General features: G+C 46.6%; 3 protein-coding genes across 4 annotated transcripts; 2 read left to right on the top strand and 1 right to left on the bottom strand.

The window, feature by feature from the left end:
* The first annotated feature begins 2,502 nt into the window (after positions 1-2,502).
* Positions 2,503-5,422, top strand: LOC120643068 (WAT1-related protein At1g21890-like). Its single transcript, XM_039919602.1, has 5 exons — positions 2,503-2,876; positions 3,772-3,834; positions 3,927-4,455; positions 4,580-4,731; positions 4,907-5,422. The coding sequence occupies exons 1-5, from the start codon at positions 2,686-2,688 to the stop codon at positions 5,133-5,135; spliced, it is 1,164 nt and encodes a 387-aa protein (XP_039775536.1). The 5' UTR covers positions 2,503-2,685; the 3' UTR covers positions 5,136-5,422.
* A 958-nt stretch (positions 5,423-6,380) lies between these two features.
* LOC120643058 (transmembrane emp24 domain-containing protein p24delta3-like) lies at positions 6,381-9,660 on the top strand. The gene is made up of 4 exons (XM_039919593.1): positions 6,381-6,728; positions 8,092-8,301; positions 8,420-8,496; positions 9,183-9,660. Exons 1-4 carry the CDS (start codon positions 6,537-6,539, stop codon positions 9,325-9,327), a joined length of 624 nt encoding a protein of 207 aa, XP_039775527.1. The 5' UTR covers positions 6,381-6,536; the 3' UTR covers positions 9,328-9,660.
* Positions 9,661-11,596: 1,936 nt separating this feature from the next.
* Positions 11,597-15,158, bottom strand: LOC120643038. Of its 2 annotated transcripts, XM_039919585.1 has the most exons (5): positions 14,808-15,156; positions 14,626-14,715; positions 14,430-14,503; positions 12,008-12,060; positions 11,754-11,894 (listed from the first exon to the last, which is right to left on the bottom strand). In XM_039919585.1, exons 1-5 carry the CDS (start codon positions 15,039-15,041, stop codon positions 11,890-11,892), a joined length of 456 nt encoding a protein of 151 aa, XP_039775519.1. In that variant the 5' UTR covers positions 15,042-15,156; the 3' UTR covers positions 11,754-11,889. The 2 variants fall into 2 exon arrangements, with proteins under 2 accessions (XP_039775511.1, XP_039775519.1); XM_039919577.1 differs by having other exon boundaries at positions 11,597-12,060; positions 14,808-15,158.
* Positions 15,159-16,507: the final 1,349 nt, after the last annotated feature.

Below are 16,507 nucleotides of genomic sequence, written 5' to 3'. Positions count from 1 at the left end.
TCTCTCTATAACTAGGTGATCCTACCTTGTTGAAGATACCCAAGAGACGTCTGCATCTCGAAAACCATGACAACGACACGCCTAGTGTTGGAACAGGAGTTGGTCAACTTTTAAGATGTAAGTACCGTCGAATATGGAAAACGAGAAATAATGTTTATGGTAATGACTTAATTATGGCCGTACTTTTGTACTATTGCAGGGCAGGCTAAAACTATAATCCACCCCCACGTGCCGTAGCACATGTAACCAATTTCAAAATTTAAAAAAGTTATAATTTTTAAACCATCAATCAGATTCAAATTCCGATTGCATAGTTATATCTCTTTCGAAGAGACCTTCAAAACAAGGCCCTCTTGTATATGTTTTGATGATATTTTTCGAAGACACCTAAATTGTTTTATGAATAATGAAAAAATACCAAAATAAATTAGTTAAAATGCTCAATTAATCTACTAAAGTTGCCTATTATTAATCATGTTATATACCTTCACCTACTACCCAACAAAGTTGTTTACCCACGTGTACTAATAACACCAAACAATCTATATTATCTTCATGATATGAACATCAATATCCACTTAATTGAAATAAGATGAGTGAAGCAATTTTTTAAAACATCATGAGCAACTACTTTAAAAGTCATGAGCAAATTAGAATATAATAAAAATCATTTTCTTAGTAAGAAAAAATATCACTAAAACATATTGATGTGGGGTCTAGTTTTGAAGCTCTTGTTGACACGAACACTATGGTGCAATCAGATTTTGATTTGGACGCTCGATTGTGAGGCTATGGCTTTTTAAAATTTTAAAATCACTTATGTGCGCCGATGTCATCCAAAATTCGTTTTTCCCTCTCATATGCATGCTTTGTTCATTTCTATCCTGTGTCACATGCATGCAAGTGCATCGGAATCCAAGCAAAAACCAATTTCTTTGCTAGGAAAGGAAAAATAATCCCGTACAATTGGTTGTCTTTCTATAAAAGAGTAGGCCGTATAGGTGGATTAAATTACGGCCCGCCGTAAGTTAGCTATGTCTAATGTTTATTCGTCCAAAATATAGGTAACCTTCTGGGTTGTTTTAGGATTCCTATCGGTGAAACTTTTTTTAACCAACCGTCAGTATAAAATTTTTACAAGGAGTGGTAAAATAATATAGATTTTACTAGATTTACCATGACAAATACTTTCGATCTGTCAATTACTATCATCGAAGACATCATATTTTCATATAGATTGTTGGTGAAAGTCTCACTTGGTAGACTTTGCCGATGTCTAAAATGACCTATATTTTGAATTGGAGAGAGTAGTATTTTTCAATATATATTGCAAGTCAAAGTGTCCATATTGATCCGTGCTTATATTTGGGTTTGAAGCTAGGGAGTATGTTCAAGAGGTGGTTTTATGAAATTGATGTCGACTTGACAAGGACCACCAGGGTGGTTATTGGAGCGATGATTATGATGAGTAGAACACTGACGGTGACCGATCACGATCGATCTGGTAGAAAGCTACATATGCAAATTAAACCAAATAAAACTCAACGAATTAATCTAGCTTAATAACCCTACCACTGGCTAGCTGCTTCGAGAAGGAAAGCCAGCAGAGATCGAGATAGAGTGTGCTTGGCTACTGGAGTCAACGAGGCATCGTTTAGTGGATGGTGAGAGTGGGGGTCAGAGCAAAAGCCTTCTAATTCGTTCTGTCATAGACGATTTGGAAAGAAAAAAAATGGAAACAACACAAGAACGACGATAAAAGCCAAATTGCCAGCCCTCACTTGAGAACTGTTGGTTCTCTCTGCCTTCTTTTCGGCGTAGCGTTCGGCTTTCGATCGAGTTAACCTGACGACGATCGAAGAGAATAACATGTCATTTGTCTGCTGGCAGCCCAGTATCGATGCCACATCTTATCAGCTGATTAATAACATGCTCCATAATCCACACAGCTCTCCCTATTATCGGCCACGATGTTGTCGACAAGCACTACTAGCCAACTGGGGCCGCCGTCAGATCTGAGAGACTGAGACCTCTACCCAGGCAGGTCCAGCTATCTCCCACAGGGCTTGACCTGACGGCTCTGACGACAGTTAGTTCCTCCTCCCTGAAGCTAGCCGCAAGTATTCGATCCGATCAACCTCCTCTTCGACAAGGCAGCTGCAAACTAAAGGATGCCTAGCTAACCCGTAGCCTCTACGGCTCAACGTGCGCCTGGCATTTTACAGGGAAAAGGTCACGCGGGGAAAGCTGGAACAGGGCGGAGGGGAGAGGAGACGAGGCCGGTGGGCTCCTCCTTTCGCCGGAAGTGGAATATTAAACAAGGAACAATTAGCTAAGCCAGCACTGCAACAGACAGCCGGGTGCCGGTGACTCGGATCCATCAATGGCTGCACTTGGCATCTCGGCTCATCCAACTTCGATAGCTACTGCTGCTGTCCTGCGCCCGCACAGCCACAGTGTGACGAGGGCGCGCGCGGCTATATAAATGGTTCGGTGAGCTCGCTGCCTCCTCACTCCGAGATCGAGCTGCTTCTCATCATCGTCTTCAGAGGAGCTCGAGAGGTAGTAGTAGCCAAAAGCTCGTAGGAGTGAGAGTGATCGAGGAGAAGAAGAGAAGAGGCTTATATTAATTAGCTTGGAGTTGTGAGAGAGATTAATTAGCATTCGATCATCAGGCAGAACAGAATGGGTGTGGGGAATGTTCTGAACGATGTGAAGCCGTACCTGGCCATGATCCTGCTGCAGGTAGGGTTCGCCGGGATGTACATCGTCGCCGTCGCATCCCTCAAGCGCGGGATGAGCCACTTCGTCCTCGTCGTGTACCGGAACCTCGTCGCCACCGCCGTCATGGCGCCCTTCGCGCTCTGGTTCGAGAGGTAATTAAACATGCATGCATGATGCATGTCCTCTCTCTCTCTCTCTCTCCATGTCATGCATGCATCCATACTCGATCCATCGTTGTCTAGCTTTTCCACTTCGTACGTGCTTCGTTCATAGACACGCATGATGATAGATGCTGCTGCATGCAGAATCATAATCGTCAGCGTTTCATGTCATGCAAGAGCATACACCAGGAGAAAAAAAAAAGAGATTTGACATTATATTCATGCACTCGCATTCATGCGTGTTCTGATGTTCATCCAGCATCACACAGGAGGGTATCCAACTTGTTAGCCACGCATATGATCTATAAGAGTAGTTAGCTCATCCATTCTGTCTGATGCAGAGCCAACGACGTAGCACTTCACTGGTCGCTTTCCAGATGGTGCAATGATCCACGACCAGCACTTCCACATTCTAAAATCGGCAACATAAAGCAGCACGTCTATTCTATATTCGCATCCTGAACAAAAAGTACATTCTCTAGCGGCCATCGCTGTCATCAAGTGTTGTTAAATCAGAATACGTGCACACTGCACAGAAGATTTTAAAAAAAATTTGCGGCCTAAAATCATAGTACACGATATACTATATTGGACCACCGTGGCCCAGATGTCAGTAATAGACAGTAGTCCATTCAGGGTGATACGATGATGGTGCATGACCTGCGTGCACAGTTGACCGTGCAGTAGCTAGTTCTGTCTTTGGGATATTGTGGATTGCATGCATGCCAGATCAGCCGCTGAACTTGCCACATGCCCTGTAGTGCCCTGTTTTACTATTTCTATTTGCATCTTTGTTTGTCCGCACCGTGATGCATGATCGATAATAATCCACACAACTATCTCTCTAGCTAGCTACTTATTTGCTCTCCGTTGCAACGTGATGCAGGAGCGTGAGGCCTAAGATGACACTCACCATCTTCCTCAAGATCATGGGGCTCGTCTTTCTCGAGTACGTGCAAATCATCTGCCACTAACTGCAGCATTACAGATAGAGCTGTACAAGTAGATCTCAATAATTAAGCACGTGCGTGGTGCACGCAGGCCGGTGCTCGATCAGAACCTGTACTTCATGGGGGCGAACCTGACCTCCGCCGGCTTCGCGTCGGCGCTGATCAACGTCCTCCCCGCCGTCACATTCGTCATGGCGCTCATCCTGCGGATGGAGAGGGTGCGGCTGCGGAGCGTGCACAGCCAGGCCAAGATCGTGGGCACGGCGCTCACCGTCGCCGGCGCGGTGCTCATGATCCTGTACCACGGCCCCGTGGTGCAGTTCCCGTGGACCAAGGGCCAGCACCACGACGCCGCCGCCGCCGCCGCCGCCGGCCAGGCCGCCGGCCGCGGCTTCCTCGCGGGGACGCTGTACGTCATCGCCGCCTGCGTCGCGTGGTCGGGCTTCTTCGTCCTCCAGGCCAACACGCTGCAGAGCTACCCCGCGGAGCTGTCGCTGACGGCGCTCATCTGCCTCATGGGCTCGCTCATGAGCGGCGCCGTCGCGCTCGTCGCCGAGCGGGGCAACATGCAGGCGTGGGTCATCGGCTTCGACACCCGCCTCTTCACCGTCGTCTACGCCGTAAGCTAGCGAGCTAGTCGCGATCTCATCCCGGCACGAGTTCTTACTGAATGATGCGCGTGCATTGTAAGTGTCGTCGTCCCCTGACAGCATCAGCCATGGACTGTGTGATTGATCCTTCCAGGGCATTGTGTGCTCCGGCGTGGCCTACTACGTGCAAGGTCTCGTGTCGAGGCAACGAGGCCCGGTGTTCGTCACGGCCTTCAACCCTCTCTGCATGATCGTAACCTCCGTCCTGGGCTCCATCATACTCAAGGAACAAATCACACTTGGAAGGTACTATAAAATTAAACGTGCAGTCCACGTGTATGCATGCTTAATTTATATCATATATATCCAGATATTTCTGAAGATTGACATGTATATATAGAAAAATTGTAGTAGTACTAGTATATACTCCTAGCTAGTGCTGATGCCACCGTCACCTTCGGCATGCCCTTTGTTCTTTCAGTGTGATTGGCGCAGTGATCATCGTGCTAGGCCTGTACGCGCTCATCTGGGGCAAGAGCAAGGACCACGAGAACCAGGTCGCCGACGTCTCCAAGGGCGGCGCAGCCGCCGGCGAGCTGCCCATCACCTTGGCGCAGCCCAACGGCAACGGCAAGCACGAGCAGCTCGGCAACACCCGCGGCCACGTCTTCGACGTCGAGACCCCGGCGGCGACCAACGGCCACTACTAGTACTCCTATATATACTCCTAAAAGCATCAACGACTCGACCGATCCATAGACCATAGATCGGCTGAGTTGGAGCATACATGTGGTGCCATTTTTCCTTCTTCCGTTCTGTTAATTCCTCCTGAAATTCCTGTGAGAGAGTGCAAGAGAGACAGACCCTTACCTGATGTAATGGAGATAAGGCCAGGACGTGACCCGGCTGCTTAATCAGTCAGCAAAGATCAGCTCTTCTGCTTACGCAGAGCTGGAATTAATTAACTACTCCACCAGTGCTTATTAATGCCCTTCCTTTAATCTGCTTAATGACGATCGATCAGCTTCGCATTTGCTTGCTCCCTTGGTGCATCCACTACTTGCGGGCTTTTTCTTATTAATTGCTGCTTGAATCCCCCCAAATGTGCTTGCTTTGAGGATGTCACACGTTGATTCCTGTCATTCTCTGCTTTAATTCTCTATGGTTACTGGTTAGTAGTGGCTGTCAAAGATTGCTTTAAAAAATGCAAGTGGAGATGCGTATCTGCTGACACTCTTATCATCTGGGGACTGTGCCTCGTGCATGGATTCAACAACCGGCGCTGTCCTCTCATGTTCTGTATTCTTCCGACGATGGCACAGGAGATAGGAATTGGGAATGTGGAAAGAGTAGGAGACGAACAGGCGTTGACTTTTTCTTCCCCGTCTGCGTCCACGTTGAATAGTCAAGTGCGAGCAGATTGACAAGACCAAGCAACGCATCGGAGGCCCAAAGAAGACCCGTGCAAGGGCCCAAGGCCCATTTCCACTCCGTGCGGACGCTTTCTTCCTCCCCACCTACGACTTGGTCAGCTCTGCTTGTTTCTCTCTCTCTCTGCATGAACTCTGCTTGCCTGTTTGGTTGGACAGGAGTCTGGATACATGAGAGAGATTGCGACCTCGTAGGGAAGGAAGCGGTCTGGCTCGGTGCAAGATTGAAGTTACCTGTGTTAATCAAGCTCCACGGACCGAGGATAAAAAGGGTATTCACAAACCCAAACTCATGATAATTAGAGGAGCTAATGGCATGCTAGGTCGGATTCAAGGACGAATGTGAACCGATTAAAATAGTTATTGGATGTTTTCGTAGTTCAGGACTAAATTAAGCCTAGGCTATAGTTTAGGTACGTTTTTAGCTTAAGAAGATTTATTTCTAGTGCAAAACAAGCATTGACACGTCATACTGGGGGCCGCTTGTCATAACCCCCGTCGGGTGAAGACGGCATCACGTGATCACGTCACGTGCTCCCCTCTTCTCTTCCCCCGACTTCTTCAGCCGTCGTCTCATCTGCCGACGCCACTACTCCCCAACTAGTCTCCACCTGACAGGCTCCCTCCCTCCCCGAGCGACCCCGGGAGGCGGAGGCGGAGATCCCTAGGCCGGCGGCCAAGATGGCGGCCACGCTGGCCCTCGCGGTTGTTCTTGCCGTCGCGTCTCTCCACGCTGAGGCGGTGTGGCTGGACGTGCCGCAGTCGGGGACCAAGTGCGTGTCGGAGGAGATCCAGTCCAACGTCGTCGTGCTCTCCGACTACTCCATCATGTACGAGTCCCACCCCTACTCCCACCCCACCATCGCCGTCAAGGTAATCTGTTCTCTTCCCGCGATTCTGTTCTTCGGCTTTCCATGATTCAGTGTAGCGAGCCTTGATGTGGATACCGATTAGTCTGGAATGCTAGAGTTTCATTCCGTGGTGATTTTTGTGCATTAAATAGGTGAGCAGTGTAAAAAATGGATTTACTGAGTCCTGGGGCTGCACGCTTTCGGATGCCAAGAATTTTGAATTTTGTCGGGAACTGAACGACCTGCCAATGATGATGCTCGATTGCTCAATTTTGTGCTGCAAATGTGCAGAAACTTGTGCCTTTTTATTTGAGTGTAATCATTTTACTATGAGTAAATTGTTCATGTCCGTTAACCTGTTTCCCGGCTGAAAAGCAAGGAATTTGTTGCCATCTACTTCTTGAGCACTCTGTCTGTATCTAGACTTGTTTCGCTTGTATGATTAGTCATGGACTTTTAGTTTGTCAAAAAGCTGGCTCTAGGCCTTCTGCTTTAAGTAGATTCCAATTGCATGATTCATGTTGATGATGTATTTTTTTTATTCTCAAACCAGGCTGTTTCATTCTGTCTAAGTAATTGTGGTTTCCACCTAGGATGATTCATGTTGATGATGCAGCGTTGATTCTTAGACTCATGAGCTGGGACAGAATATTAGGTGATTCATCTTAGGGAATCTGGATATTTCTTTTCCAGTGAACTATGTAAAAATTCCATGAGCTTAAGAAGTAGACAGTAAAACTGTAATCAATAAGAATCGTTCTAGTGCAATGGCATATGAAGCCATGGCAAACAGGGACAAATTGTATAAGTTAGAGCACTGAGGTGAGCCAGTGGGAGCTGAGCTGAGCTTTTTATATATTTTTATATTTAAAAATCCATTTATGTCTACTGTTCTAAGTTTTGTGCCTTTGTCTAAGGAAAAGCTAAGGCAACAGGCATGATAAGATACCTTAACTGACTTTTAGATCTTGTAAATTAGCAGAATCAAAAGATTATTCTTGTCCGCGTCACCCCCATAATACAGAGTAAAGAATTGGCTTCATTCCTCACCTTTAGATTCGATGTGCATTGGACATCCTTTTCTCAGCATCTAGGTACTGAGCATATGTTCTGTTATGTTGAGAAGTGCCTATAGTCATTTTGAGGATGTGTGAATGGCATGGTTTTCAAGTATAAATATATTTCAGGGTCAAAAATTTCAACTTCAGACAAGTCTCAGTATGCAATAGAGAAATGCTAGTTCATTCTGATCGAGTTTTCCAATTTGATTCTTCTGTTGTTGAGAATATCGAGACTTATCCGAAGTTGAAAATCTGATGTACTAATTACTAGTATACTGTAGAACTCTTCCTATCATTTTTATAAAAATATGATGCTTTGTGCAGGTTACTTCACCATTCGGGAACACCTTACATCACAATGAGAATGCTACAGTTGGTCAATTTGCATTCACAACTGCTGAAGCTGGAAACTATCTTGCATGCTTCTGGATAGATAGTGCAGAGAAAGGATCAGGCGTATCTGTGAATCTTGACTGGAAGATTGGGTTTGCAACAAAGGACTGGGATGCTATTGCTAAGAAAGAAAAAATTGAGGTTGGTCATTGGAATATTCTGTAGTACCAAACCACATTTCTGTCCTAGTGTCATGAACTCATATTAAATGCAGTGTTTGGTGTTGTCAGTTGAATGCAGCCTCCTTTTTTTAATGCAGGGTGTAGAGCTAGAGCTTCGGAAACTTGAAGTTGCAGTACAAGCTATTCATCAGAATTTGATCTACCTCAAAGCAAGGCAAGTCATCTCTTCCACCTGTCTGGAAACATCTTTTATAGCTATGGCCCTGTTTAGATTACAACCCGTAAACCCCGTAAACGCAAAAAAACGTCACATCGAATGTTTCGACACATGCATGAAGTACTAAATGAAGTCTATTTATAAATTTTTTTGCATGAATGGACTGCAAATCTCTAGACGAATCTAATGAGCCTACTTAATTCATGATTTGCAGCAGTGATGCTACAGTAACCATCCGCTAATTATTGATTAATCATGGATTAATTAGCATCATTAGATTCGTCTCGCGATTTACAACCCATCTGTGCAAAAAGTTTTATAAATAGACTTCATTTAGTACTTCAAATTAGTAAGATTCCATCGCAAAAAATTTTTTGCGTTTCATCTAAACACGGCCTATATTTGTTCTGGCAACCGAGTCTTCTACTTAAACATAAATTTGGCATATTGGCACTGTAAGGTGCTTGTGTCCTGGTGATATCAGTTCTGTGGATTTCAACTTCCAACCTGCTGTACAGCAGAGGGTTTGTTTTACCTTTTTTTTAGAAGATCATTTTCTAATGAACTTAGTACTTTCAAAGTTCTTCCTATGTGTGAGACAGATAGGAAGCCTACAGATTTCTTGCCCTACAGGATTTTCAGGTAGCATCCTGGCTAATGATTGCTTTGTTCTGTCCATGCAGGGAAGCAGAGATGCGAACTGTGAGTGAGAAAACAAACGCAAGGGTTGCCTGGTTCAGTATTCTGTCGCTGGGTGTCTGCATTGCAGTATCAATCTTGCAATTGTGGCATCTTCAAGGGTTCTTCAGAAAGAAGAAGCTCATTTAGATCTGCTCGTCTGATGTTGCACTGTGCCTCAATGTTGTTGATCTTTGAAGGGGGACGATTTTGTCTTATTTGGAACGTTTCACACCAGTGATGGCTGATGAGCAAGTTGTACTGCTTGTAATTTAACTACGTTTGAATGGAATATCTATGTTTCTAGGAGGTTTTGCATATCTTCAGGCTTAGGCACATAGATATATTTGTTTCAAAAAAAAAGGGCACACAGATATAACCAGGATATTCCATCCTGGCATGTTGTATAATCAGAAAGGTGAGCACATCTCATCTGCAAAATTTGTGACTACATGGGCTCTTGTCGCCTTCCAATTGTTATTACCGATGCTTGCTCTTGGAAATGACGATCCTACAAAGCGCAGGTGTGAACTAGAAAAGGGGCAGTTTTCTTTGTGCCGCTTGAGAATTTGTACAGCGCTGTGGTACACAGCCAACACCGAGCACTGGTGCCAGGAAATCTTATCAGGAGCATTGTAAGCATCAACGGAACATCTTGTTTTGTTTTTGCTCATCGCAACGTGATGCCCGCTCGCACTGACCTTACTTTGTGACATAACTTCATAACAACTGTATTGACTGTCTTGGATGCACAAAATTTAGTAATTTACATTGAGGAAATTGATAGGGATGCCAAATAAACGGAAGGCCTTCTGCAGCAGCACTTTACTGGATCGGGGATGTCGTTCTGCGCCAGATGACGCTGTTTTCATGTTTGGTTTGACAACAGATCAAACTCGTGGTAAATCCAACCAATTCGACCATCATTCTGCCGCTAAATCCTGGCGTCTCAGCGTGACGCAACTGCAACAGCTTTTAGACCAACTGTCGGAGTTTTCATGCAAGTAGCGCAAAAATAAGTATGATTCTTAAACAAGAAAAAAAAAGAGCTTTTCCTAGTGCTTCTTGATGCAACTAGATGGGAATCTGTAGAAGAACAAAAGTCAAAACAACCGGAGCTAAAACCCTTTTTCTACACTCAAAACTAAACCAACTAACCATTGACAGCCGGCCTATGTTGTTATCGTCGGGAACATTCCCATCCACCGCTCCTAAGTCCTAACACCCAAACCCGTCCCCATTCACGTCGCCGTTGCGGCAACGGCGAGCACCAGTGCCAGCTTTCCGGTTGCCCCCCAACGCTACGCCGCTGCCGCCAGCCTAGATGATCTCTCCACACTGACGAGCCGAAGAGAAACGAGTGCCAGATGCGCTCGCCATGGGCAAGGCCCGTCGCGCTGAGCCTGAGCAGGCCTTCCCCAACGCTGCGCTGGCGACCAGGGTCAGGCGCTGCCGGTGCGGCGCAGTCGTCGGCAAGGTGGCCAGTGGAAAGTGCGTCTCTGTGCTGCTCCTCGCTGTGGGCGGCTTCCTCTCGGCCTTGTTCATGCTGCTTCATCTCCGGGCATCAGGAGGAGGGGTCCCTGATGACCCCGACATACTCGCAGGTAAGTCCAGGGATTTCACTCATTCCGAAGAACTAATTCAAAAGCTACATGATTACAGTTCCTCCAAAGAAAGCAAAAGGAAAAAAATCTTCAGTAATAGAACATGAAAAGACAACTTGTGTATAGCAGAACAGCAGTTCGTTCAGTTCTCCCCCATTCTTTTACCTTCTAACACCCAAAAATTCGTTTCTCAAGCAGAAATCGAGGGAGGATTCATTTTGTTAGTGCCACAGTCACAGATAGCTTCACAAAGCGGGACACTTGAAAAAGAGATATATAACCAAATAGGAGTGCCCAATAGCAAGGTATGAAGTTCACTTGAGTACCACAAACAATTTGCCAAGCAACTGAATATTGGATGAAAATTCTGCAGGTTTCAGTTTCCATGCGTCCATACAATTACACAAATACCACTTACGTGAAATTTGGTGTTCTTCCAGACCCAAGAAATACCTCCATGAGCATAAAATCCATCAACGCACTGAGAACGTCTTTGATAAGACTTACACTTCAGCAGCTGAATTTATCTCTGACGCCATCTGTTTTTGGAGACCCACTTTGCTTAGAGATCCTGGGATTCCCAGGAGGGATTACAGTGTTGCTTCCACATAATGCTTCCCATTCAGACTCAATTCAGCCTATTTTCAGCATCACATTTGACTCGACAATTCGTGAAGTAAGGGGATTTCTTGAGGAGATGAAGAGTGAGCTTGCATTAATACTGCAGCTGACGGCAGATGAGGTCACCCCACTCTATCCCCTCTCATGCGCTAATTTTTTTTTCTATAAAGATCTTGCCATGAAGGCACAGCATATTTATACAAAAATGCAAATGCAGGAATTATTTGTCAGGTTAACAAATACAAATGGCTCAACGGTTGCAACACCAGTCACAGTCCAAGTTTTCATTTCCCTGATAGATCGCAGCAATTTTCTACAATCTTACAGGCTGAAACAGCTAGCCCAAATCATCACAGAATGGAGTTCAAGGAACCTTGGTCTAAATACCTCAATTTTTGGCCGAATTAGAGATCTGAAGTTGTCTCCAGTCCTAGAAGCTTTCCTTCCATCCTGTGCTCCTAGCATGCCTCCAGCACCAACAGCATCCCTACCCTGGCCTCCAATATCAGAGCACCGAAAAACCAGTACATACGGGGATTTTTCATGCCCTGCTTTGGTGAAAAGACAAAACGAAGCCATTCCACATCGCAGGTTAATGCATGTACCTTCCATGGTGATTTCTCCACAATTATCAACAGGCTTCACAGGGAATACGCATCTGAAGGCAAGAAAAACAGCATTGCAGTGGTAGAACCAACATTCATTGCGCCAGTACCAGAACCAAAGAAAGTAAGTTGTTTTAGGTTTTACCAAGACAGCTCTAAATTTATTTTGCTATAACTTATAAGAGTGATTTACATCTTGTTAATGAAAAACACATAGCTTATCTTAGCATTGTTGCAACTGCTTCTGCTTGAAATTACCTCAAAATTAGTGCATGGCGTTACATGGATACAGGACTTTGGATATACGCATGTTGGTTGCTTATCTGAAACTCTGAATACTGTTTCTGCAGTGAATGGTCCTTAGTACTTCAACAGTTGAGTAAGTTTCCAAAGCTCTGGTGTGTTCATGCAGTCTATACCACAGCATGATCCTTCGATGCAGTTTTCTGGTTACACCAAGGTGGGTACGAAGTAGTTGTGCCTAGGCTAACGTTGTAAGGAATTTCAGTCAAGTGTAAATAGAAAATGGGAAGTTGTATACCAGAAAGCTGGATAACTCCCAGGCTCCAGGTATAATAGTGGGGCAACAACAATTAAATGGCTTCCTATCTGTCAGTTAAATTAACTTTGCCCATTGCCCCCAGCATCTCATGCATTCTTGTTCACGTATGTTTACTGGTGAATCTTGTTTCAGCATTGAAGTTTCTCTATACTTCTGGTTTTATGCCCTTCTACTTCTGTCTGCCTAGATTTCACTCCTTATTCCATATTTCCATGAGGTGGTCAGTTCAATTATCTGTATTTCCCTATAAGATCATTGACCATCATGAGTATATTTTTGGGGATCCAACATAAACATTTGGATGTCACTATATATGAACTATTTTCTCAAAGCAAAGCACAAACCTAAAAGAATTACTTATGGAGTGCAATTCAGGAAAAATGAAAAGCATGTATGTCGGGTACCATAATTATGGGGCACCCTAACCCTGGGCTAAAACACCCTCAACGCGCGCAAAACAGGATTCGGCACCCGGGCCGGATCCTTCCCGAACTCGGACGCCCGAAGCCACTTCAGGCACGGAAAACCCAAGTCACGCTCGGCCCACGGCCCAGCACCACGATACGGCCCTCCTAAGGCCTCGCTGACCGTGGAAGAAATCTCCGCCTCGCTCGAGGGCCCCCTGCCGAGGATCCTCGAAGCAAAGGCAATCTCCGACTCGCTCGAGGGTCGCCCGTCAGGGCCCCTCGATGCGAGGACAGACTCCGCCTCGCTCGAGGCTCCCTCAGCCGAGCCCTCTACGGGGCCTTGGCGCAGGAGCAATCCCCGCCTCGTTCGAGACCGCCCTCGGCGGACTGGAGCGACGGCCCAACCACCCGACGGGACAGACGCATTTACTCGCCAACTACTCCACAGCACGGGGCGGGAATCGGGCGGTGTCAGGCGGCGTCAGCTGGCATCGGCCATCATGCTGCACAGCGGATATGACCGGCATCTCATCAACCTGCGCCCGCTACTGTGCCGCTGTTCCCAGTACAGGGCGGGTCTGCAGAGCTCTGTGCGGACTTGCCTGACGCCTCCACCACTGTGCTGCCTACTCCTTATACTTTTTTCCCTTGCAGGACCTTTGGAGGGCATGGGCAACGACCCTCGAACACAGTACGAGCCTCGACCGAAGCCAGGCTGGCACCTTCAACACCCTCGACGCCTCACCTCATCCGACATGGGGTTCTGCGCACTTCTACAGCTATCACCACGCCGTTGACTGGCGCCACAGGACAAGGACGCGCTCCGGGCATGGGCGGAAGGATTCGCAAGGACGATGACCATGACTTGTGCCATGCCCCACAGCGCTCGGCGACAGGGAAGACCAACTGTTCTCCCCCGGACCACGGGGGAGAAGTAGACGACCTCACTAATCCCCATGCATGTAACCCTACCTCCTTGAGTCTATAAAAGGAGGAGGGGGGAACGGATCGAACAAGGACGGTCGCACGCTCATCTCCACACACACACACACACACCACTCGATATTGGCACTTGCCTCAATCAAACCCTAGCGCACCAAGGGACCTGGGAGCATCCCTCCCTCTCTCGCCAAAGCTTGTACCCCCTACTACGAGCACTTCGGTGCAAGTAATACAGTGCACACTCCTCTGCTGGATGTACGGCCTCATCGGCCGGAACCAGGATAAACCCGGTGTCATTGTGTTTCTTCTTGCATCAACAATCTAGAGACAGGGACACGCAGCACATTTACTAGTTGGTGCTAGACCGCGAGGTCCGGACACCGACAATGTATCTCAATCAAGAGAGTTTACGACACACATAATGGTATCAACTGATGATCTTACAGCTGGATTTATCGATTGATAAGATAAACATATTCCTTTCACCAAAAAATGTCTCCTTAGTCCTTACTGATCAAACACAGAATAAATTTTCTTCTGTATGAGCTCCACACTCAGACGGGGCGATAATCTGGGAAGTATTTCCTGCAATGTGAGTATGGGACGACAAAAGGATTAGGGAGGAGCTGCACTAAACAAAGTACTTTCATATAACGAGTGGGTAGAGGCGAGCAAATCGAATCAGAGAATAATGCAATGATTGATACCTCGGTCCCATCGGGGAGCACCTTGGCCAGCACTGGGATCTCGTACTGGTACAGCCGCTCCCACTCCGGATTCGTCGTGATGTCCCTCTCCTAAGTGGCACCCGAAATCCTAGTCGAAGTTAATAGAAGTAACAGAAGGAACCAACTAGCTAATGCATGGTCGGTCGAGCAAATTGGCTTGCCTGGAGCTCGAGGGACGCGAGGGAGTAGGGCGTTCCGGCGAGCAGGGAGGCGGCGTGGAGCTTCTCCTTGAGCCCGTCACAGAGGCAGCACCCCGGCTTGGTGTACAGGACCAGCCTCCGCTTCGGGGCCTCGGCGGCCGCAGCTGCGGCGCAGAGGGCGCGGAAATTAGGCCGGCGGCCACACGGCGCGAAGCGGGAAGCGGCCCGCGGGAACGCAGACAGCGCCGCCGCCATCGGCTCCGCTCGGTTCCTTACTTGCTTTGCTCGGCGGCGGCGAGCTATTGCCGACGAGGCGGAAGAGTTGGCCCTTGGCCGCGCGGAAGTGGTGACGCCGTGTCGCGCGGCGCGGGTCAGGTTGGGGTAGGGGACTAGGGGAGATTGCTTGTCCGCGGGCCGGGCCATGATCCGAACGCCACGTCAGCAGAAATGGGCTTTATATGGGTTTAAGTTGGGCTAGTCGTTTGCGGGCCATATTAGAGGCCCGGTCGCGATTCATCGTTAAAACTTCAAACTCCTCGTCGCCTCCCTCTCTCGGCGACGGCCGTCAACTCGGCAAATGTTATGAATTGCTCGGGCTACTGACAGTCAAACTATCGCACGGCCGAAACAAAAATTTTTTTATTCCCGAACAAATTATTTGCATTGCTAGAACAATTAAAAAATTATTTCGAAACAAAATAAATTTATTTTAAAACAAATTTGATTATAGACCAGTTTATTGGGACAGTTTATGCCCAAAACACGAAATCTGGAGTAGGAATAGCTTGCTGCGATGGATTGCATCGGCAGCATCGCAGTCACCCGCGTAACTGCGAGCACCACCCTGCCAACTCGCCTGCAGCGCGCTCGAAGTCGCCTCCCGCAAGGCCGCAATCCCACCGACCTCGCTAGAATCTCGGTGGCTTCATCGCTAGAGAACTAGAGGTTTTCCCCGATGAAATCAGTGTGTGGTTTTAGTGAAGTCATAGGAGAGATCGTGTTGCGAGTAAAATGCTGCGAGAAAGGATCAGTTACGCCAATGGCTTTACATTAGCTCATCTCTCAATAATATTGCAGCGAGTAGCGAACTACAACCGATGAAGATTGTTTTTGCAGGATGTTTCGATTGCAGGCATATATTAGGTTAACACAATGCACATCCTAATGCTTTGGTGTTCTGCATTGGAATAACTGAATAAGCCACCACCATTGCGGCCATGTCTCTGAAAGTGGAAAGGTTGCTATTGCAAAATTTAATCCTGATTTGGATGCGTTTTTTCGAATATGGATGGTCATCCACCATTGAATAGTTATCTAATGTCTCTGTAAATCTCCAATAGTCCAATGTCTCTGAAAGTGGAATGGATGTTCCTGATCCGCCCTTATGTTTGCAGGGAAGGGTTTATGGGCTGTGGGCTTGGTTGTGATGAGATGGTGGTACTTCTCTGTTTGATGTTAACCTGTTGATGCGATGTAAAAGAAAACTAGTTTAAGGTAAAATTTTAGCAGCTGTTTATTGTCATTAGCAAGATTTATCAGAATGCTCCCTCTAATTGGTAATTTGGTATGTTTTGTTCACCTGCAAGCTACCGTGTAATCTTTTCGTAACCAACAGTATGTATCATCTTCACTTACTCTGTCATAACCATTTTATGTTGTATTCAGTTAAAGGTATGAATGCAATCTTACTTTCACTATCATTTGAAGATTGCAGAATATAT

This window comes from Panicum virgatum, chromosome 1K (genome assembly GCF_016808335.1).
Source record: "Panicum virgatum strain AP13 chromosome 1K, P.virgatum_v5, whole genome shotgun sequence".
NCBI lineage: Eukaryota > Viridiplantae > Streptophyta > Magnoliopsida > Poales > Poaceae > Panicum > Panicum virgatum.
Note: the sequence above shows the minus strand (reverse complement) of the source record. Positions and strands in the feature narration are given on the sequence as shown.